Here is a 25110-nt window from a genome sequence, read left to right as displayed (position 1 = left end):
AGATTTCTTTGATTCCACAGAGAACTTCACCATGTGTACGCTAATTTTTCATACAGTGATTACTCCTATGTTATTTTTCACCATACACAAATCCATCTTCTGGTTGTTATTCAATGTTTTAAAGATTACAGAATGTGCCAAAATTTCCAGGTTTTCCCCATAGAGAACCAGAGCAACCAGCAACTATAAGGAACATTTGTTGCTTTTGCCTCTAGCCTTTTTGGAAAAGAGAAGCCTGATTTTTCCCTTTGCAAACCAACCCTTCCTCCTCTCTCGATGTCAAGGTTTGTGTGGGTCTGGCCTCCCGTGTAACCAATCACAACACTACTTCTCTTGAAACCAAGCACACCCCTCAAAGGGCCTTCCGAGGGACAGATCCCCCATCACGTCCACCTCTTGTGTGTAGAAAAGCTTTAGCCTCCAAAGCCTTCCAGAAGTTCCAAAGAGCAAATTCAATCAGTGAGAAAATGCAGAAACAAAGGAAAACAATCAAGCAGATTAAGTAACAATAGTTTAGCTACAAAATAAAGTCAAGGAGCTTTAGTTTCCCCTCAAGGGCTCTAGATAATATCCTGAACTATATCCTTGTTTTTTTAAATTAATTAATTTTAATCGGAGGCTAATTACTTTACAATATTGTAGTGTTTTTTTTGCCATACATTGACATGAATCAGCCATAGGTGTACATGTGTCCCTCATCCTGTATCCTTGATTTGTTTTGCAGATACTAAAACCCCTGGGCTTCCCTGATGACTCAAGTCTGTAAAGAATCCTCCTGCCAATGCAGAAGACCTGGGTCTGATCCCTGGGTCAAGAAGATCCCGAAGAAGGAAATGGCAACACACTCCAGTATTCTTGACTGGGAAATCCCATGGACAGAGGAGCCTGGCGGGCTATGGTCCATATGACCCAAAGGCTCAGACACAATTTAGTGACTGCATCACCACCAAAACAGAGAAAGATAACTGCATGTTGACCACCAGCACATAGACCCAAAGCGATTAGAACCAGAAGGCTGATTGAGATTCCCAAAACATCACCCTAGTACCATCACAATCAACCAGTCAAGAATTGTGCACAAGCTGATCACACACCCAAATACACTATCCCTCCGTCTTTACCCATCAGTAAAAGCCAATGGAAGCGTGAGGCCTTCTCGCTTGGCCCTGCAATCAACACTGTACTTCCCTTCCTTACAGGGTCAGTAGATGGCCTTGCTGTGTATGGGGCAGGTGGACCGAAGTTTGGTTTGGTAACACCCTCTACACACAGGAATAGGCTCAAGGGTGGACATGACTCCAGCAGTAAGAGGATTTCCCAGGTCCTAGGGATGATTAGGCTTTTCGCTGTGATTGCTGTATTTCTGGGCTTCCCCAAAGGCTCAGCAGTAAAGAATCCACCTGCAATGCAGGAGATGCAGGAGACGTGGGTTCAATCCCTGGATCAGGAAGATCCCCTGAGGGCATGCAGCAGGCAGGGGTACTGCAGAGCACTAGCAGGGGGGTGTTCTCCTGACCACGACACTCCCTTGACCTTCATCATGTTGATGTACTTTAGGACTGAGTGATTTCCTGAACTTAGGAAAGAAGTAACTCTCTTGGTTGACCTGGTTTTGCAATGTGGCATTTGAAGTCATTGCTGAAAGCTCTGTCAGTTCTCAATAATTTTATTGCTCAAGTTAATATTTTGTTGTTGTTGTTTAAAAAGTGCTCTCGGTCAAATACATAAAATTCACTGTGTTCTCTGCACTCTACTGGACCTTATTACACTGGACATACTACATTGGAGTGATGGTGACGGTTCTGAGGAGCTGGTAAGGACACTGTCCAGAATTGTGAAGGATCTGAGGTTCACTTGCATGCTGCACGTCAGCCCGCCATCACTTCATGGACCCTGGGTCGGAGCCAAATGATTTTACACTTAACAGCACAGCAAGCAGCACAAGCTTCACGTTCCCATCAGTTCCCCTTGCCCTCTGAGTCCCACAGGGGTGATGCAGAGTAGTCCAGGGGGGTGCTGAGCATGTAGTGAGGCGGGAGTCAAAGTTTAGGGTACCTGCATCTTTTATATTTTTATAGTAAGCACAAGAACTCTGCCCAACTTTTGCCCTGGGGAGAAACATTATACAACAGTAAACAAACCTGCCTTCTTTATGGAAACACAGTATCTCCCAAGGCTGTTCACTATATAAATCTCCTTGACAAAGACCATGTAGAACAAACAAAGGCTGTCAAAGCTTCCACTCTCTGGATGTGAGAAACTTAAGAGATTCACAGAGAACTGTTTCCAACAGACATTAGCCAACTTTTCATTTCAATTGTAGCCACTCTTATTTTACAGCACAAACTAGTTTTATCTTTTAAAAATTCACTTTAATCTAGTCATGAGATTTTACAAACATTTGTATGCAGTCAGGGACTAATTTATAGCATGGTTTCTATTCATCTCAGCCATGAGAAAACACCATAGCAGTCATTATTAAAGGTCTCCATCCATAAATTACTTTTATTTCTCATTAAATGAGCACAGAGTCATTAGCATATTAATAACAGATATGTTTATTATTACATATCCATCAGTGCGGCTTTTAATACCACTTGAAACATGCATATCATCCTAGAGACGAATCGGTTTTCCAGTGCTTCTTATCTGATAGACATTACTGCAAAGCCATTATAAATTACTGAGGAGGTATTTGGTTAAAAAAATAAACAATAAATCATACTGCCCATATGAATCAACTCTTGTTATTGAACGAGAGTTTAACAGTATTTATCTGGTAATTCCTATGTTAACTGGAAAACATCACAGATGTATTGCCATAATTTTCTTTTATATTGGGTGCAACTTTCTACATATTTTTGCAGAGTTTTATAAAGTCATTCATTATTTAAGCAGGTAGTTTGATGCAAAGATTGTATCAATGTATCAAAGTCCAACAAACCTCTAAATATTTTAAATTAAACCAATTATCAATGAAAAAAACCCCTGGACACACATAATTTTTTGAAAATATGTTTTTTGAAATTTTTATAGTCATGGCAGTAAAATAATTCTCTCAAATTAAGGCACTAAAAGGGCAATGCAACTCCCATTGAAGGTGTTCTTAGAATAATTTATATTTCAAACAGTGCATATATTTCTTATATGTTTGTTAACTTAATGTCTTTATCACTTAAAACCACAAAGAAACACATTATACAATTACAGAAATGATGTACCCCACAAAATGCTTTTAAACTTGGTTCGTTTGTACAGTTAGTTCCTAATGTCTCTAGTAGTAAAAATAACTCAATATGGCTTGGCAAAAATGCATAGATTAAATGTAAATTTTTTTTTGCCTTCTCCCATTCCCCAATCTACAAACTTGCTGAAACACATACAGTATTTTGTAAAGCATAATGTAAGATATTTATTTTCCATCAAGTCCACCATGGGCAATCAACAGTAAGGCTTTTAAATTCTACAGTGAGGGCACTGAAGTCAAGTGATATCACTGCTTTCTTAAAATAGTTTTGTATAGTCTTGCAAGAGCACGAAAACTGAAGTTATTTTTTAAAAAAACTTTCAGTTGTCTCATTTTGAGATATTTTCTTTACTCCTTCCATGAGCTGATCTTGATAGTGACAGCCATTCCACTTGAAAGTGAAAGTCTCTTCCTCTCACTGGTATGAGGAAAACTGTGTTCTATCATGATTGACAGGCGTTTTCTTAGAAATTCAAAAAGGCAGCACCTTTTTAAAAAAATATATCTAGCTAAGCTTTCCCTCAATTGTACTTGCATTACATAGTAATAATTAATCTAATCTACCTGTAGGCAAACCCGCAATAAAAAAACGAAAAAACAAAACAAAACAAATAAACAATCCTCAGTGTGCTTTTGTGCCAAAGCAAGGACAGAATAACAGCAATCTTAACCCTGAAGCCTGTGATATGTGTGTCAAAGGAACAGCCTGTCTGCTCTGCATGGTTAGAGACGCCTGCTTCATCAGGTAGCATCCCACGCAATTCCACAAGGCACTAGGTCAGGTGGTTAACTGTTGAGGGGGAAAAAAAATAAAAATTGTTAAGTAATGTGCTCAGCTGATAAATACAAAAAACAACACTTGAAAGGAAAGGTACATATACATTATATATAATAATTAAGTAATACACAAAATTTGGCAAGCAGGAAAAGGGGAAAAATACACCATTATCTCCTTTCTGCTTCTACTGTTTCAAACACATTATTCCCCCTACAAAGCTGTAAACCAATTTTAAGTACTTTAGATTTATTCAGCTTTTATCCTGTACAGGAGAGGCTGACACAGGGTTCCACACAAAGAAGACCAGAGTGAGGTGATAAAGCACTGGAACAGTAAGGCAGCTGAGGAATACAGAAGGAGGAACGAATGTGAGTCAATCCGAAGAATTAGACTTGGTTCCTGATAATACAGAATGAAAGAAACAGGATGAATTAAAGATGGTTTTAAGCCTGCTTGGAAGAGTTGGGTGACATTAGCAGAGACAAATCAGTTCTAGACTCAAATATCCCTCACAATAGAGGGTTAACACTCTAGGGAAAGTTGGTATTTGGTATAGGAGAAAAAACACAGGCTTAGAAACAAGACAAAAATGGGTTCCAATGACTATGCCACAAACTGGCTATGTGATCTGTGCAAGTTGCTTAATTTCTCTGAGTCCCATGGTTCCACGCATTAGAGAACTTTGAAGATAGCACAGCCACTTCTCAAGAAAGGGTTTAATTATGCCCTGCAATTGTTCATTTTACCATATAAACTTTTTTAAAAAAATTTTGTCGAAAGTAGTTAAACTACCCTCCCCCAAAAAGAAGAAAAAAAAGGGTACTTAACTGAAAAGTTTATCTGTAACAGTGATAATGTCGAATAATTTTGATTTTAAAAAAACCTATGCTAACATAGCTAAAAATAATATGAGCGAAGTTTCACATGAACCTATTTATATTAAAAAGGGATAAACAGTTGTTTAAAACATTAAGGGTGAAATATGTACCACGTATAACACAACCAATGACAATAAAACCCGACATGGAACTAAATAAATATGATATTTATACATATTCTGAGCTTTAAACAGAAATCAGTTAAACTAATTTGTAAAGTCGTTTTAAGTCATACATAAAGACCCAACTACAAATGACGCCTTTTACAGGGAAAAGAACAAATTGATTTTGGGTTTTGATAGCTATTATCCAGTCACTTAGTGTGAGAAAGGTTAACACTTCAATTCTTACCTAGCTTTTCCAGATGTATTTTTGACCACTTTCCGGAAAGACTGATTTGCAGTAGACCTTGCAGAAACTGTTCGAGGGGACGCACGCACAAACCCAGATGGTGGATTCTTAGGGATCTTCTTTACTAAATGAGTTACCCATTTTTTTTGTTCATCCTGAGAACACGCTAGTAGCAGCATATCTCTTGCTGATGTTACATCATAACTTACTATTTTAAGAAAAAAGAGCACAATCAAAGTCACGTAATACTTAAAGGAGCCATCTCAAAGGTTCTTAACAATTTGAAAAGATTTACTACACTTAATTAAGCTTGGACAATATCTTCTCTTTTTAATTAAGTCAGAAAATTTGAGGAGAAAACATTAGTCATAACATAGTAAAAATAAAATAAAATCAGAAATATATATGTGGCTCCACCAGTGCCAAATATTACATCTTATTATCTCTTTTCAACTTGTTACAGGAAGTGCTACACTTGAAGAAGTTATCTTATTAAATGGTGTAAGAATCACTTTCATGCCTTACCTTTACATGGAGAAATCAAGTCCTCTTTCTTATCTATGTGGTCTCTGTGGCACTTAACATGGCATCTTCGACACTCCAGGGCAGGGGGTGGCTTAAAAACATGCCAGAGAGGTTTGGCACAGGCCTCACAGTTGGCGGGAAAGTGGTAGAGTGTAGGAATGAACTCATGGCCTTTGTGGTTTTGAAAATTTGTTTTTTCAGCTTGTTGTACTGGTTCCACCTCTAAGTCTTTTCTACATTCGCCTTCATTTGCATATAATATCTACATTCAGAAATGGTAAACAGAACATCAAAAAAGGCTGGCTCTGCACATACAAGTTTCAAATGTATACAAGTATTGATGTATTTACATTTACTTCACAAATACACTTATTACTTAGGTAAAGGATCTTCTACAATTATAACTTCAGATTTTTACCTGGAATATTTTAGGAATTTCTTCAGTTTCAGCTCTGTACACATCTCCTTGTGTTACAGGACGAACATGAAACAATTTACTAAAACGAAGAGAAATAAGATGTAGGCGATTATAAAAACACATTTACAGTAAAAGACACAAACAGGTATTTCACTTGCCTGTTACAGGGAAAAGAACAAATTTTCTTTCCATTTCTGCCACACAGAGGTGGCAGATAAGCATAGGAAAAGATTAGTTATTAGAGAAATGTAGATTAAAATCAGAGTAAGTTTCACTATACACCTATCAGAATTTTTTACATAAAAATAGGAATAAAACCAAATGCTGGTGGTGATACAGAGAAACTAGATCATTCATACAACTGGCAGAAGGTAAAAACTACAGAGCCACTCCAGAAAAAGAGTATGTTAATTTCTTACAAATCTGTATGAAAACTGGTACATGAATGTTCAAAGCAGCTTTATTTTTACCAGGCCAAAATTAGAAAAAAACTCAAATAAATGGTTAAACAAACTCTTGATATATTCATACAACAGAACACTCAACCATGAAAAGAAAAAAACTACATCTTGGATGGACTTCAAGGGAACTACACTGAGTGAAAAAGCATATCTCAAAGTTACACACTATTTGATTCCATTTATCCTTGAAGTGACAAAACTACACAAATGGAGGACAGATTAGTGGTTGTCAGGGATTAGAGCAGGGCACAGGAAGGGTACTTCCTATGGCTACAACAGGGCAGTGAGGGATCCCTGTGCTGGAACTTCTCTGTGTTTTAGCTTGGCCCTTTTTGACCTATTATTAATGACCAACATAATTATACACTTTTTGAGATGTTTTATGAATGTAATACCAATGAATACTTGACATTTACAAAAAATGCTTTTTGAATACATCAGTCAGGTATGCAATATTTTCTCATATTTTGATAAAAGTAGGATTTAATATAAAGCTGTTATTTAAATTTGTTAGGGAAAGAAGTTTATAACATAGTTTAAATAACAAAATATAAACTAAATGGTAACTCTAAAAATAATTTAACACTCAACAGACTTAAGACTGAATAAAAGGCAACTTACTCAATGTCTAATACCATAGACGGATTGGATTGTTCCTTATCTTGTTCATCATTATAGAACAGAATTTTTTTGCTGCTTACCACAACATACTAAAATGAAAAAAACAAGGGGAAGAGAAAACAGCAGTATTAACTTGGTTTAAAGTGGTAAGTATAATACTTGCCTTTTATATCTAGATTATATTGTATCAATCTAAAAACAATGACAATTAATGTAAGTTCTATGATTTAAAAATAAAATATACAACAAAATATCAACTAGAAAAAATGAGTTATATGGTACCTGTTTCTTCCAGCCATATCTTTTGATATTTCCTCTATTTGGTATTGAAAGCCAACCTTCAATTCTTGATTCTAGAAGGAAAAAAATACATAGTACTCTGTCACAAAAGGAAAAGCTATTACAAGCTGTCTGACAGCATGCAGCAGCAGGCATTGGAACACAGCTACATGAATAAGTGCTAAAATCTGCTCTTTCATGCTTCAATCACACAAATCAATTTTAATGGCCATACAAAAATTGCAGAAAAAAATTCCAAGCCACTTTCCCCTTAAAATTAACTTTCAGTACCCAATCATAAAAGTATGAAATAATGACAATACCCTTAACAGCCAGGCAAGACTGGAATGGATTGCAGCTTAAATGAGATATGATACAGAAGACTTTAAACATCATTTAAGATTGATATAAAAGTACTGAGCCAAAAAAAAAAAAAATGCAGCAAGTGGAACAAGTCAGAGCCATGATTTATACGAGAAAGAGCAAGCAAAAGTACAGAAGTGTCCTATTACTCACAGAAGATAAGAATAGAAGATAAATAAATAAGGAATGCAGGCAGAACCAACTAGATATAAAGAATAAGAGACAAGCATTTTATTCGTTTTCTCAGTACAATATTCTGATAAACTTTCTGGTAAAACATCTATAACAATTTAATTAAAAGTGTCTAAATTTGGTTGGGGAGGGGTTCCCTAATTCTAGTGGCAAGTCCAATTACAATTCTTAGTAAAATAAAGAGGTATAAAGCCTCTGAAGTTTGTAGTATCAGAATAAACAGTAAAAGAACACAGAATTCATCAGGTAAAACTGCTAATGTTTTACCAGTTTGTGCCCACCAGAAACTCTTTGACTAGTTCAATCAAGACATTTTATAATTATTATCATTAACATTTAAATATATTAAATACATACTAAATATAATTAATGTTTATGATTCAATTTAGAAATCATTATTTTATATCAGGTGAGAGATAAGACCATAATTGTGTTTTTTAGATCTGTTATATTTGAAACACAGAAGAAAAGCAACCAACTTTAAGGTACAATGCTATAATGTGATATTATACCATTGTTTAAATCATGACCCTAAGGGGAATATATATTACCTTCCTCTGTGTAACTTAAAAGTTGTAAAACAGTTTGGTCTTAGAGTAATGATAACAGGTAACATTTACTATATATTTATTATTTATCAAGTGCAAGTAATACTTCATATATAATCTATGTATAACCTCATGAACAAAGCATATTACATTCTCAGGGATATAGGATAAAATGGGTCTTCCTATCATCCTCCATTTACAAATGAAGAGACTAAGGCTTGGCAAGGTGAACTGACTTGCCCAAGGGTAATCCTAGCAACTGGCAAAGCTCCAGGGTTCACCCAGGCAATCTAATTTCTGAGTTTCAATTCCCAGAGCATAATGCTAATCTTTCCTTAGACAAGCTTTGCAGTTAATTGAATCATGAGTGATGATCTTGTTCCAGCTTCTTCCATGTACCTAACAGCCTTTGATTTTGTTATTCCCCTTCATTTAGTTGTTAAAGTGGAAGAAATAATGAGAAACTTCAGTTCAAAGTGATCCTCTTCTTCTCCCAACTTTTTTATTTGGCATTATTATTTTGTTCATCAATAATTAATTTGTCCCATTAGGCAGTTCCTTGCAAAATTTGAGAGCAGGGTACCACATCCTAACACTTAAAAAAAAAAAAAAAAAAAATATATATATATATATATTACCCCAAGGCATCTGACACACAGAGTAGGTACCTGATACACCTTTTAAAAAATTATCATTCTGCAGTTCTTTCTTTCTTAATTAGCCAAGTCAAGTCACCCTCTATTTAAATAATGGTTGTAATTTAAAAACCACAGGGCTAATTTATATTCAATAACATACAGAAGGCTGCTGATCATTCACAAATATTTTAATTTACAAAAGGAAAAGTTATTGCTAGGAAAAGTTCCCTTCAGTGTGCCAAAGTCCATTTCATACCAGTAATTCCTCACTAAAAATAAAAGACATAAAAGCCATGGAAATCTTGACATTTATTACAAAGATATGTATGCCAAAATCTCCTCCTTCCAAGTATTTCTCTGTGAGAATAAGTGCCAGAAATATCTAAGCTTTCTGGTTCTAAGTTTGGATTAATTTGCCAGTGTTTTTGAATATACTGACTGAAATATATTTTCAGTGAATTATTGTATGGTGCCATTTCAGTGTTTCTATAGAAATTTTATACATTAAAGGCATTTTATGAATTAAATAAGCCCAATTTTACATCTGCCCTAATTGAAATAAAATGAAGAAATCAGAAACTCAAAAAAGGTGCTGAAGATATATGAAGGTTTTTGCCAATTTGAAACAATAACGTTATAACAGAATTTTAGTCTTTCCTTCCAGTGAATTCCCTTCAGAGAAGCAGGTAAACCAAACTCAGTGATTAGAAAAAATTACTTACTCTTGTCTTATATGCAAGTTAATATACCAGATTTTTATTCAGTTCTTTAAAATTTTTTTTAGTATGTAAGGACCTCCTTTAAAACTATGACCACTCGTGACCTGAAAGTATAATATTCTAAACTCTTTTATAATACAGACAGAAATCAGCTTCTCCAGATAAATAAATGTTGAGGCCTTATAAGTCTAGATTATTACCAATAACATACTACAGAAGTACAAAAAAAACAACTTGGTCCCAGGTTTCATTTGTAGAGCAATTTGAACTTACAAAAAAAATTTAGATGTGTATTATTGCAATATCAGCAATTAACTCCTTTAAGAGTTAATTATATGTAACTCATATAAGAACCGGAGAAGGCAATGGCAACCCACTCCAGTACTCTTGCCTGGAAAATCCCATGGACAGAGGAGCCTGGTAGGCTGCAGTCCATGGGGTCCCTGAGTCAGACACGACTGAGCGACTTCACTTTCACTTTTCACTTTCATGCACTGGAGAAGGAAATGGCAACCCACTCCAGTGTTCTTGCCTGGAGAATCCCAGGGACGGGGGAGCCTGGTGGGCTGCCGTCTATGGGGTCGCACAGAGTAGGACATGACTGAAGCAACTTAGCAGCAGCAGCATATAAGAAAGAGGATAATGTAAGAAAGAGGTGTAAATCAGTATCAAATATAGCCAGTTCAAACATCAAGACTATCCCTAAAGACTACCAAAATTTACTTGGATAAACTACATATTGCTTAAGAAACACAGCTAGAGAACAATTCCAAAAAATTTAAATTGAGAAGTGATATAAAAAAGAAAAAAAAAATCAATCAATGCTCAAGAATTCAGATGTACTGAAAGTGAAAGTGAAGTTGCTCAGTCGTGTCCGACTCTTTGAGACCCCATGGACTGTAGCCTACCAGGCTCCTCAGTCCATGGAATTTTCCAGGCTCAAGAGTACTGGAGTGGGTTGCCATTTCCTTCTCCAGGGGATCTCCCCAGCCCAGGGATTGAACCCAGGTCTCCTGCATCGCAGGCAGACGCTTTACCGTCTGAGCCACCAAGGAAGCCCGATGTACTGATTATCTCCAATCATTGATCAGTCTTCCAAACTAAATAAAATTAATCATTACCTTCAAAAAATCTTTCAGACATGCGAATGATAGGTAACTCTCAAATTAAGAATGAATGCCAAAATTTTTTACAATTCTTTCTAGATATGATCGCAAAAACTTAACTTTATTTGCCAGAGGTCTAATAAATGGTAAGCCTTAATACAGATTTTTCAATTTACTGGTAAGATATCTGATACAGAGGTAAAGTAACTTCGATAATAATTATCCATTAATTTCTACCTCCAATATGAAAGTCACAGCCTATGAAAAGGTGCAGCACTGTAGAGACCTCTGTAAAATTTCAAATTCAGAACACAGTAATAGAGCGATACCCTGCCTGGTCAATGGAGAATGGCCACCAGCACCTTTTTTTCCCCTCCACTTGAACTCTGAAAATCTTAAAAGCAAAAATCTCTGAAAATACACAGCTATACTAAGTAATATACTCAGAATGGAATCAGTAGAACCATTTAAAAATTTCTTTGCTGATTGATCCCTCCTGAATGGATTTATTAGATCAGGATTCTGAAATCTAAATGGATATCTCACCTAAGTTTGCCAGTCAAACCACCTGATGATGCTTCAAGTTTAGCCTTCCTGAGTAAGCCACGATGAAATAAAACTCATTACCTTCCCCCAACCTCATCTCTCAATTCAAATCCCCTAGACAGTATTCACCAAGTCAGTCTCTGAAATGTTTAACCTAATACAAAGAAAACCAAGGCATACATACTAAGACGTTATAAACAAAGCTGAAGAGAAATGAATGGAATAAAGACAAAAAAACTCTTGAACGCAGGACCTCTCCATTGAGAGCACGAAGCCCTTACCACTGAACCACCAGGAACTCCCATGTCATACTCTTTCTTAACTGATGATTGGGTCATAACTTTACAATGACACTCAAACAACAGCTGAAGCTAGAGATTCTTATTAAATCCAAAGTGATCTCTGACAAGGAAGTGAAGCTACAAGATTTTCAAGAGGCTGGAGGTTTCAGAGAGCCAAAAATGGGAAAACAGAAGGAATTTTTTGACCATTGGAGTAAGAAATATTTATTCTCTGCCCTTCCCTTTCCAGATATCTCATTTTGGGCTAGCAAAGCCACAAAAGAATGACTGTTACATAGAGCACATATCAGAAGTGAATTCACTTCCTATTTTGAGATTCACTTTCTTGACCAAGAACAGTAACATGAAATTTTCTAGGTAATCTATCAAGTTTCTTATTTCAAATTCTCAACAACAACAACAAAAACAAGTAATATCTGTTAACGTAGATCCTCATCATATCAAGTGTGGTGATATGTATCTTTCTTTTCATGCATTATTCAGGAAATACATTAATTAAAATCTACTTCAAGTTTAAGACCACTTAAAACTCTGAAGACCTTGAACTAAGAATATGTAATACATTAAATGTGTGTGTCTGTGTGTGTATATGTATGCCTTTAAAATTCATAATGCATGATTTAATATTTATAACCTATTCATTTCTAAATTGAACCTGCATCATGTGTACTGCTCATCTCTGTTAAAAAGGCATAAATGGACTATAATCCACACTACAATGTATCCAAAAATGAGGCAGTATTTTTTCAATTGATTCTCCATGGGAAAAAATAAAAGGAAAAAACAGAAAAAGTCTGACATCCTACCTCCTCACTTTTGCGTTTATTTCACTCCCTGCCGCCTCTCTGCACTTCCCAATTGCTTTTATCTATTTCTCTAAATTTGAAACTTTAAGTCTGGTTGAAGTTTATCACTACAGCACTAGGTAGGTTTCTATATAGAGCTGCTATGGTTCTGATTATTAAGCAGAGTTCTTAGTTTCAGCACAAAAATACATAAAACACTAAACAGCTGCTACACATAAAAACATGTACAATTTTCCTTAAACACTGAGAGATGTAGCAGCAGTTTTGACTTTCACCATAGGGATGGGCTGCTCAATATTGATTCATAAACTTCAGGTTTCTATTTATATAGTAGAGCCATTCAGATCTATTTTAAGAGCCTAAGACTGTTTATGATTGCTTTTATTCTATAAAATGCACTAAGTATGCAAATATCAGACTCTGGGCCATCAGAAACATAAATCCCTTCTTAAGAATTCATGGACAAAATGACAGAGTTAGAAATCCAAATAAAAGAAATCTACATTAATTCCCATGATGTTTTAGCAAACTTGAATGAAGTAACAGAAATTATTCTTACCTGGAAGGTTTCCATCAGTTTCATCAGCACTGGGAAAACTAGCAACACTTGTAGAATCTGAAAGGTCCAAAAGTTTGGCACGCAGCTGCTCAATGTCACTCTCTTTGCTGGCCAACTGCATCTGAAGCTCATTCTTATGTGTACATTCTTCTACCAATTGCTATTTAAAAAATAAAAAAGTGCCAATATAATATAAAGAATTAAGTTCGAATCTCCAACATTAGAAACTAAGAATCAGTGGAATTATAAAATAAGTAACCTAGAATTGCTAATACTAAAAACTGACTATAAACTTCACGAATGTTTACTACCACAAATTGTAATACAACTATAAAAATGCAAGTTCTCTCCTCAGTAATACACTGCATGCATAAGCTTCTTTTCTCTTTGCTTTAAAAAAGTATTTTGTTTTTTTTCTTCTAAAACACAAAGCATTAAAAACCAAACCCAAACACCTGTTAAAACAATAGAAAATGCTTTTATGGTTCCAAATGAAAGTGTAAAAAGATACAGAGGAAAACCCTTGGTGGTTTCTCCAAAAGTAGCATTTCTAATCAAGCAGATGCTAACGTAAAAATTACTCAAGTTATAGTTAACAGAGTATCTTCCTAGTTTGTCAAGATCATGGTTCATATTAGAGTAACAGTAATCAAACTGGGAAGAATATAAACCTAAATATGCACTTTTTATACTAAACAAACTAAACAAGATAAATAGCTAGGTATATACAGTAGTAACAAATGCACACACACAACCTTACCGCTTGCATTTCATTCAGTTCCTTCTGATGTTTCACTACCATTTGGTTGAATTTCTCTCTTTCCTGGTTGAGTTCAAGTTGGAGCTTTCGATTTTCTTTTTCTTTCTTTCTCAAATCCTGCGTATTAGCTTTCTTTCTATCGATTTTAAAGTCCTTTCGATTCATTATTTCTGCCAACTTGTTAACAGCCTATTATGATATTAAAATGTTATTAATAAGGCTCTTCATTGTAGCTATTCAATTTAAGCTTCCAGTAAAAATACTTTTTTTCCCTTCAAAATCAGGAAGCAGGACTTTTTGTGTATTTGAAAATTAGGAGAACCTAATGAAGTTTGGAATATGATAACTGGTAGCACAAGTAACTATTACTGACTCATCTCATTGTTCAAATGTTTAATAAAAATTATACAGGCTTACAAAAATCCAGTTACTGCTCAACAATTATTCAGCACTTACTATACTGCATGTAAGCACTCTGATAGGCTCTAGATATAAGGACAGAAAATACAGCTAACTCCAAAGGCATCCTAGCCTGGCAGAGGAGCTGGAAAGCAAGCATCACAGCACTGAGTGGAAAATTAGGAGAAAGAAGCAAGCAAGGTGCTATGGAAGCAGTACCTAACTGCGACTTGGAGAGGTCAGGGAAGGCTTCCTGGAGTACCTGGATTTGTATCCATGTATGTTTCTTAAAAAGACCAACAGGAATCAAATGAGCAAAGGAGAAACGGTATTAAGGAGTGGAGCCAAGGATGAAACAAGAATTAGAGGAAACAGTACACAGGCAAAAAGGCTCAAGATAATTTTTTTCTTTTAGACAGGAGAGCAGGGGGACGAGGCACCATACTCGGGCCCTCTTGAATGTGAAAGAGGTTGTAAATATAGTTGAGGCTAACCCCTTTTGCAAGAAGGAAAAAATATATTCTAAATAAGACAGGACTATTAAAAGCACAGGAAATTAGCTACATAAACCACAAAACATAAGCTATGGTATATCTGTCCTGTAGTAGTTTAAAAAAAAATCAGAGTTTTCCATCAAGATAGAACAAATCCCTAACCACTATCATTTCCATATAGATTAGATCCCATCAAAGACAAAGAACCTTTGAGTAATTTTTTTAGTGCAGTAAAAGCTTACTTCACTCAACTCATAAACGGCTATTTGGTTTTTTTCCAGTAGTAAATCTAACAAAAAAAAAAACCACAGAAGTATAATGTGAAGAACATGAAAAGCTATTATAGTTATCACTCATCAAAGACTATCTCTGTCAAAGCCTTCTATTTTCTTTCAATCTACTGGGTGTATATCCTTCTAGACTTTTCCTAAAACTATAAGTATAAATGGAATTTTGCAGTACACTGTGTGCTGCAACTTGCTCTCTAAATTTAATATTGTATTAAATATCACAGTAAATACTATTTCTCTGTGTCTTTACATGTAGATCTACTTCATTAATTTTTAATGGCTTCTTTGCATCTCATTGTATCAGTTAGTTTTAGTTTTTCACTTTTAAAAATAATGTTGTAGCAATTTTATTTGTGTATATTTCTTTTGTGAATTTATGGAAGTACTTAAATAGGATAAATTCCTAAATGAGCACATACTGGGTCACAGAATATGCACATTCAAATGCTTTCTTCTGTTAAATTGTTTTTGTATGAATGAACTTTCCCCATGTGCTTATAATACTCAAAGCTGAGTATCATGACTCATTAAAACCTGTCAATTTGATTGTCAAAAATACATCTCATTATTGTTTCCATTTTTATTTCTTGCTTTACTACTGTGGTTGAACCTTTGCTGTTTTGGTCACGCCTTGAGGCATGTGGGATCTGAGTTCCCTGATGAGGATCAAACACGCGCCTCCTGCAGTGGAAGCACAGAGTCTCAACCACTGGACCACCAGTAAGTCCCTATGGTTGAGCCTTTTAAAAAAATCTTTACTGCTTCTTTTTTCTCAAGTGTCCCTTGGATTTTTCTTTTTTCTACTGAACTGTCTTTTTTCCTATTTGCAGATCCTCTTTATATTTATCCACATATGCTATAAATACTCGTCCTAGTTCATCCTCTTTCAACGTTAAGTTCTTTTGGAGTATGAACAGAATAAATGTCAATCTTTATCTTCATGGTCTATGTTTACAAAGAGAAGTAAAATCTCCACTGAAGGATTTTCAATGACTATTAAGTGCATTTTTGAAAAATTACTTTAGTTGAAGGATTACTGAGAAAGAGGAGATTAGTGGTAAGGAGCTATAAGTACAAAATATTTTACTGTATTAAAAAAAAAAAATCAACTGAGGTACACAGTACCTTTTGAAGAACTAAAAACTACTGGATGATTTAGTACAATGATATCAAGTTTTAGTGTAAAAAACTGATCTAGCTGCAAACATACAAAGCGAAATGATACATCCACCCCTTTTAAGTTTCCTACTCCCCATTCTTCTTTTTCTTTTCATTCTTCTCTCTTGACTTCAGCCAAGCATATGCTTTCTCCTCATTAAGTTTTCCTACTGTCAATTAAGGGTCCTCCATAAAATCTAAAACATATTTTTTACTAATCAGATAACTAGACAAATTAGCTTTCTTAACTCAATTGAAATTCTATTTCCTGAATAAGACTTCTATATTTAACGAAGAAAGAATATTACATCATTTGTTCCAATGACTTGACAATCTCAGTTTTAAGAAAAAGGACATGAGGGGAAAATATTAACTTCTGAATATACAATACTCAAATATAAACATATGGGGAAGGCTAAGCGCATGTATACCTGTGTTTTAAGGGTTCGTTCTGTATTGATGTTCTTTTCAAAGGCAGCCTTAAGGATATTGATCTCCTCCTCCTTCTTCAATTTATATTCTGTCAACAAATTATATAAAATGTCATATATAATATGCCATTAATTTCTGCCTTGCAAACTAACAATGTCCTTCATTATTCAAATTAATATATACTATATAGTAACTTTCAGTGACTTCATTAAATAATTCTTTTTTTCGGTTTATTGAGGTATAACAGACAAATAAAATTTTAAGATTTTAAAATGTACAATGTGAAGAACTGATATCTGTATACACTGTGAAAGGATCCCCCCACAATCAATTTAATTAACACATATATCACCTCATATATTTACTTTTTTGTGTGGGGAGTGATGGTGAGAATATTTAGGTTCCCTAAGATAATACTTAGGGGATTTCCTGGTGGCTTAAGACAGTAAAAAATTCACCTGCAATGCAGGAGACCTGGGTTTGATCCTTGGGTCAGGAAGATCCCCTGGAGAAGGGCATAGCTACCCACTCCAGTATTCTTGCCTGGAGAATTTCATGAACAGAAGAGCCTGGTGGGCTACAGTCCATGGGGTCACAAAGAGTCGGACACAAATGAATGACTAACACTATTCAAGATAATACTTTAGGCTACACAAGTTATTTAACATATGAAAACAAATTCTTCAAAACCGTAACACACAACAAAGATGTACCTCCGAACTTGATTTTAACGTTGCAAGTTTTTTAAAAAATCCTACATACCTTCCTCTGCCTTCCTCATTTTATCAGTTAGCTCTTCATTTTCTTTTCTTAATAATTCAATATCTTTGGTTAGCATGCTGTTCGTTTCTTCAAGCTAAACAAAGCACAGAAAGTTTGAAGTTGTATAGTCTCTTTGCTACTCTCATATTTAAAGCAATAATCTTTAAACAAATACTTGCTTTTTCCATAGACAAGGACGGGTCAGACATTGCTTAACTATAAAAATGTCTGGTTTCTAGCTTGAAATATGTAGAAGTAATTAAAAATATTTTAAAGTAACTGTTAACTTCTAAAAATTATTTCACTGTGCATGTATTCATACATAGTCATACAAATGAAAGGAATACAAAATGTAATGAAATAAGAACAAGACTAAAAACTAGGAAATGTACATTTAGTTCTCTGTCTCTGTGACTCGCAGCAAGTCACAAACTTTCTGAGCCTCAGTTTCTTCATCTGAATAATGGTGACAAAAAGGACAATTTAAAACGTTTGACTGATTACCATATGGCTATTAGCATAAATGATACCACTGTGGGCCCATATACTTCCTCCCTGTTTATTTCTTCCCTGACCCTACCCAGACTGCACTGTGTGATAAAATCACTTCTTTGTCATCAAGGGCTTTGTAGGTAGTAGATATTATTTAATAATCAGAAGTGGCCTCTATGCTCTGTAGTCCCCAAACAATGATGAAGACCTTTGCTGACATATTCTTGATTCCCACAAGACTAATTACCCATTCATAAATCTTGACTTAGGAATGCACTTCCTATTTTCAAGCACATACCTCGCATACCCTAGGTTAACTATAAAATTGTCCCAGTGGTCCTTTCGTGGTGTGGAGTGCAGCCAGGAATGCTTCTATATCACTGTCTGCCAGAACCCATTCCGTGAGTACTGGACCCATATTAACCTGTCCAAAGACCATACAGAGCTGCCTGCCTTGGCATTTTAGTCTCAAGATACCTTCTCAGTTCAGTGGACACTTTTCATTCTCTTTGCCCTCCAACAATTACTTTGAGTAATTTACTTATTCCCCATTCTATTTATATGACTGCATTTAATCTTCATAAGAATCCTATGACATAGGTATTATTTTTATTTTATAGTGAAGAATCTGAGGCTTGAAGAAGTCAAAGCAAACTGCCAAGATGACATAACTTCTTAGGGGCAAAGCTGGGGTTTGAATCCAGATCTACTTACACCAGAGCACTTGATGGTGGCTTTACCATCAAGAAGAAAACTCTAATTCCCCTTTCTAGCCCCATTATCTATTGACCATATTATACACTTCAGGACTAGACAACTGTTTGTAGTAATGATTTCTCTATAATGGATTTGTAGATATCCACAAAGAATTTTTGTGGATATCCATATCCCAAAATAGCATCTCTGAATTTTATAGAATTTTGGCCATGAAATCAGTTGCAATTTACTAAGATAATAAAGCAAATGAATTTAAGGTCAAGTATTTCTTCACGTAAAATATAGTAAGATCTATAACCAGAAAGGGGGAAAAAATCCAATATACTGAATAAGAATTTCAATTATTAACAATTGTTTTAGATTATATAGACTATTTTATATACGCATACAAGTAGACCATTGTGTGTAAGGAAATCCTCATGCACATACACTTACTTAGCCAAACACTTTAAAATGTGGCCTGTTTAGATTTTTCAATTAATTTTAATCACATAACTTAGCTAACTATCACTTACCCGACTAAGAGTGTGATCTTTATCTGTAATCTCTTGTCTATTTCTTGAAGCAGCTTTCTTGCTTTCTTGGGTCAGTTCAAAATACTGCTCTTCCAGAAGCCCTCGAGCCAACTGCTCAGATTCAGCCTTTGTTTCTGCTAAATCCAACTGAGTAGCAAGAGTTTCTCTGGTAGATTTAAGAGAGAGATGAGTATAAACAAATCCAATTCATTCTTCCCACTTAACTATATGGTTAAAAACACAATTCTATTTAAATGATAAAAGAATTAAGTATTTTATATTGCTTAAAACAAACCCTGAACCCATTACAAAGTTTCTAGAAAAGTAACCTCTCACACTTTGAAAAAGGACACTAAAATTTTGTACACACGTGTTACTTTGCTTAACTAAGAAAAGGTAACAACAATGGCAAGCAGTCTACTTCTGAAAAGGAATTTGCTGGGATCAGGAAGGAAAGGCAGCATGGCACAGTGGGAAAGTCACTGGCTTGTAAATCAAGAGGCCAGACCTAGACACCGATCCCTTGCTATCCCCTTTCTATCCCATTGGGTAGGGACACTAGGCAAGTTCCTTACACTTATAAGAACTCAACTTAATCAAATCCATAAAATGAGAGGATTAACCTACATTATTTTTGAGGTCCCTTCCAGCTCTGAAATTAGATTTGCAAAGTACTATAAACTATTCTAGGAATGCTCCTTGGGAATTACGCTTTAAAGCCTTTCAGAATTGACATTCGGACCACGACCAGATCACTGCAGTTTGCCTGCTCTTCCTAGGAAGGGAAACTGTCTTCGATAAGTTATCTCAGCCCTAACTGTAACCTGTACATATAGTAGGTGCTCAATAAATGTTTATTAAATAAATGACTGACTTCCACCTACTTTCTATTAAGGGAGTAATACAAATAAAATTTTCTGCCTCAAGCCTAAAGAGGAAGACATATAGTAACTACAAAAAATAGTAATAATATCCATTCTTTTGTCCAACAAATATTTAAAGTTCCTATGTGCCCAACACTGTTTTGGGAATTAAGGCATACATCAGTAACACACTCCTTGCCCTCAGAAAGCATCTATTATCAAGGTGAGACAATTTAAAGAAATGAACAATATACAGTACGCCACAGAGAACAATAAAAGGAAAGACGAAGAGGCTGTAAGGTGTGGTCACTATTTTACTGAGGGTGATCAAGAATGCCTCTCTGCTAAGCTGATATTTGAGAAAATAAAAGGAGGAAGTAAGAGAGGAGCCACGCAGGTATCAGGGAATACTTTTAGACAAAGGAAACATCTAATAAGAAATGTTCTGAAGGAAGCTAATGTGAGGGGTGTCGTGGGTGGTTGTGAGATGTGGCAAAGGAATTGGGGAGAAAGAACAAGTGTTAGAAGGCTTTCTAAAACAACAGAGGGACTCTGACTTTTACTCTGAGTGTTCTATGTTAAAAAGATCATTCAGGATGCTGGTTAAAATCAGACTTAGTAGGGGGACAATCGCAGAAGCGGCAATATAGTGGCAGAAGCAGCAAGGAGAAGCAGAGAGGAGACACCTGAAATAATCAAGACTGGAGATGATGGTAATTTGGATCAAGTTGGTAAATGATGAAAAGTGGTGAGAAATGATCAGATTCTGGACAGGCTTTTTAATTACAGCTAGGATATATTGATGGATTGCATGTAGAATGTAAGAAAAAAAGAAGAGCCTAAGATGATGCCAACTTTTGGATTTAAGCAACTAGGACTAACAAAACAGCTAATATTGACACAAGGAAGACAGCAAGGAGCAGGTTGGGGAGTAAGGCATTTTTTTCTGGACATGTTATATATGATATGCTTGTTAAACACTCTAGTGGAGATATCAGACAGCTGGATTTACAAGTCTAGAATTCAAGGGAGAATATACTTGTACACTGATGTTATTTAAAGCCATTAGGCTGGATGATAACAAGCAGGGAGTGATCCCTTGGGCCCTCCAAAGTTCAAAGGTCTCAGAGACCGGAAACGACGAAGGAGCAAAGACAGGTGAGGAAGGGGAGATGGTTCAATAGGCATCAGTGTCACAGGAACTGACAGAAAGAGTTCGGTGTCACAGAAACCACATGAAGCGAATTCAGAGACAGTCATCAATGATGCCAACTGCTGCTATTAAATAAGATAAATAGGTAAGAATTGGCTACAGTTCTTAACTATTAGGAAGCTCCAGGTGATCGTGAAAAAGGTTATTTTGGTAGAGTAATGGGTGCAAAGTTTTGAATGAGCTCAAGAAAGAATAAGAGAAGAGAACCTGAAGGTAAATGGTATGTCCCTTTCCAAGGAAGTTTGCTACAAAACGAAGCAAAAAAATAGGTTGCTATCTGGAAGTAGATACATAGTTTAAAGAAAAGGAGGTTATTTTTTAAGAAAATGTTTACCTCTATGCTTATGTAACAATGGAAATGACTACAGAAAGGAAAAAAATGATGCAGGAGTGTAACTGATTCACTTCGCTGTACAACTGAAACTAACACAACACTGTAAATCAACAACACTCCAAGAAAAATTTAAAAAAAAAAGAAAAGAAATGAAGGAAAGATGAGAGAATTATCGGAGTCACAGGCAGAAAGGGATGGGATCGAAGGGCTGCCTTTTAGGTCAACTCATGTTAATTTCGTCTATTTTCATGAATCAGAAGGAAGGTAGGGTTTACAGGTACAGTTGCAGACAGGTCAGTGGCTGTGTTAGTCGATGAGAGTAGATGTCCTATGACTTTCAGGAAACAAGACCATTTGCTGAGAATGAGAACAAGAAGAAGTTGTTGATTTGAGGAGGGAGGAAAAGATAACACATACAACAATACAACAATATGAGAAAACTAGCTTCAATGTCTTCCATCCAGCTATGAGCAGTTATTAAACTTAATAGCTTTGTAAGACTGCCTCCTTGTAAAGCCCTAAGCACACATGCAATAGAAATTAACCTGCCTTATAATACTAAGAGGAAGACCCTAAATATCTTTACCTAACATAAAAATTATAATTTGCAAATACTACATGAACTATTTATATACAAACAGATGTCTGAAGATTGAGAGACCTTTGAAAACAAATTTACTGTCACAATTTAGTGAATCTCTGTACAAATGCTATAGTGTTAAAGTACCAAACTATTTCTTCACCATAAAGGCAAATTTTAGTCAAAATTTAGTTTGACTTGTTCTGAATTAGGCCAGTAAAGATTTGTTATTCCACTGCCATAAGAATAAAGACACATCTACTCTCTATGTTTAAACTTAAAAGTTAAGAAATCTTTGCTGTAGGACTGATTCTTGTTCTAAAGTAAAATGGACATACTTTTCACTTTGTAGTTCCTGTATTTTCTTTAAGTTTTCTCTGTTTTTTTCTTCAATTTCTTCCTTAAGTTCCTTTACCTGGGTTTTATAAAGTGTCTGCAAAACAAGTGATAAGAATAAATAAGTGTATTGATGGGGTTAAAAAACAGTTTGGTAGTTCTTTATAAAGTTAAACAATTAACATGTGATCTAACAACTCCACTCTGAAGTATTTACCGAATAAAAATATATATCTATACAAAGTCTTACACATGAATTTTCATTACAGTTTTATTTCATAGTAACATGAATTTTCATTGCAGTTTTATTTCATAGTAATAGATGTGGAGGTTATAGAGTAAACTTCCAATTGTGAAGTCAATTTCTGTTTTTTTAACAACACTTTTTAGTTTAAAAGATAAGGAAAAAATAGTGAGGACCAGCAAACAGCTGTGGAGTATGACTTTTACACTGTATACTTAATGATCCTTCTGAGAAACAGTACTTCTCTGGAGGAAAAATACATTTCTACAAGAATGCAACTGAAAGAAAAATGATGGCTAGCTCTGGTTTGTTTGTAATCTCTAAAATGATATAGTCCATTCTGCCTTTAGTAATCAGATTCTCATTTCTCCAACTTCAATTACTGAAATTTACATGTGGAATCAATGAAAAAATAAAAATAACCGATCTGAAAGCCAAAATTAAAGAAAATCTTAAATTCAGCTCATAATAATTTATCAAATTTAGCAACATCTAACCCAGTCCTCACAAGCAACAAAATAAACCAAAACTAAAGACAGATAATAGTTTGTATTGTTTTATAGAGGCAAAAAGCAAGAATCCATTAGAACCACCACAAATCACTTGGACATCCATCCCCAAATATGGAGGCACTGAAGGTTTACCCTGTGGAAGCCTACAGACAGGAAGGTGTGCTTGATATTATAGACCACTGTGCAGAAGTCACCCCCACACACTGAAAAAATGAAAGGCTAATTTACATTCAGGGAAAAGGTTTTCAACAATCTTGAATTTTTTAATTTAAAAACATATTCCAGGGATTGTATAATAAGCCAAGAAGAAACAGACAAAAAATGGAAAAGTCACCACGTTTATTAGCATGAAGCTCTTAACTGCATGAAATTCCATAGAGCTCTAACAGTATCCAGATTTTTTACTGAGGAAATCATTACTTCCAATATTGTTCATACTTGGTTGCTAGGGCATATTCAGCAGTGCAACTCAAACTCTGTGCATTTAATTACACTGCTTAAAGCCCACTGTAAAGGTGGCTTGCCAGTGAAACAGAAATGGAGCAGCTATATAAATGTCAAACTGAAATGTTAGGGCACAAGCTTGGCAACCACAAATTCAGAGTTTTCAATAAAGCCTCAAAGCAATAGCTATAAATGCTCACTGATAGTAGTAATGAAAATAATCTGGCCTGTAGTAAAAAAAGAAAATCATTTTTATGGAGAAAAAGAATAACAGATTCATAAAGTGCACACAGAGCCAAAATAGGAAAAAGCTCTTGAACATTAGTTATACCTACAACTGTATGCAGTGAGAGCCACACATATATGTACGAAGGCCACTGTGATGTGCACACATGAACCACACATGATAATACCGGCCACTCTAACCCACCAGAGCTTGGTACCAGGCAGACAGAACTCTTAACAGACTCTTCTAAGTAGCTCCAGTTTGAAAGCAATTCTGGAAATATTTGCACAAAAACAGTCATTTCTTTATAACTTAGACTACCAACACAGATTCAGAAATGAAATGCGGAGAAGGGGATATACAACAGGAGAAAACTACTTCATGATCATTTGAAAAAGAATCACAGTTCACATTAAACATCTAAACCCCTCGTTAAGTCACCTTTGGAAACAGTCTACATGTTAAAAGTGATTCTCACCGAGAAATACTGCTCCGCTTCCAGCTGATCCTGCAGCTCCCGCATCTGCCCTTCATTCCCTCTGTACTGTCTTCAGAGGAAAGAGAAAGCGGTAAACAAATGCTCCTACTTTTACTAGACTTTATATTATTCTTTGTTTCTTAAAGTTGCTAAAACAAAAAGGTTTACTAAAATAAGCTCTGTTTTAAAAAAATTCATACTTTGTTATTCAGTATTACTTAACTACTTATATTTGGTTAGGACACACTGTCTGGTGCCATTTTGCTCCTTGTAAAATGATACTATGAAAAGTAGAGGGAACCATTTTCTACTGAAGTTCACTTTCAGGAGAATATTAACTGTGGATGAATCCAAATGCAAAAGTAAGATGATATTTTTTTGGTAAATTTTTGTAGAGAACAGCTTTCTTAGGGATACATTTAAAATGCCTTATGCAGTAAGTAGACTATTAAAAACATGAACATGTTAAATAATTGGTAAGAAAAATTTAGTACTATATTTTATGGTTAATTAAGCACAAGGGT

The 25110-nt window shown here is 35.2% G+C and overlaps 1 protein-coding gene and 1 non-coding gene across 3 annotated transcripts in view; both read right to left on the bottom strand.

The window, feature by feature from the left end:
- Positions 1–2478: 2478 nt before the first annotated feature.
- The window catches only part of ROCK1 (Rho associated coiled-coil containing protein kinase 1), a 120170-nt gene continuing 97538 nt past the window's right edge, over positions 2479–25110 (bottom strand). For both annotated transcript variants that reach the window (XM_081561793.1, XM_081561794.1), the window contains exons 21-33: positions 24587–24656; positions 22685–22779; positions 19357–19522; positions 17633–17726; positions 16870–16958; positions 14098–14286; positions 13338–13497; positions 7562–7632; positions 7280–7368; positions 6198–6276; positions 5780–6041; positions 5255–5462; positions 2479–4037 (exon numbers count right to left, since the gene is read on the bottom strand). In XM_081561793.1, coding sequence (XP_081417919.1) covers positions 4034–4037; positions 5255–5462; positions 5780–6041; positions 6198–6276; positions 7280–7368; positions 7562–7632; positions 13338–13497; positions 14098–14286; positions 16870–16958; positions 17633–17726; positions 19357–19522; positions 22685–22779; positions 24587–24656 — 1576 coding nt within the window. In that variant the 3' untranslated portion in view covers positions 2479–4033. The remainder of the gene's footprint in view (positions 4038–5254; positions 5463–5779; positions 6042–6197; positions 6277–7279; positions 7369–7561; positions 7633–13337; positions 13498–14097; positions 14287–16869; positions 16959–17632; positions 17727–19356; positions 19523–22684; positions 22780–24586; positions 24657–25110) is intronic.
- On the bottom strand, positions 11001–11073 carry TRNAR-GCG (transfer RNA arginine (anticodon GCG)). Its single transcript has one exon. It is a non-coding gene; the product is annotated as a tRNA-Arg (tRNA).

This window comes from Giraffa tippelskirchi, chromosome 14 (genome assembly GCF_054371585.1).
Source record: "Giraffa tippelskirchi isolate mGirTip1 chromosome 14, T2T-mGirTip1v1.2.pri, whole genome shotgun sequence".
NCBI classification, from domain to species: domain Eukaryota; kingdom Metazoa; phylum Chordata; class Mammalia; order Artiodactyla; family Giraffidae; genus Giraffa; species Giraffa tippelskirchi.
The sequence above is the reverse complement of the archived record's forward strand: the minus strand, read 5'-3'. Positions and strand labels throughout refer to the sequence as shown.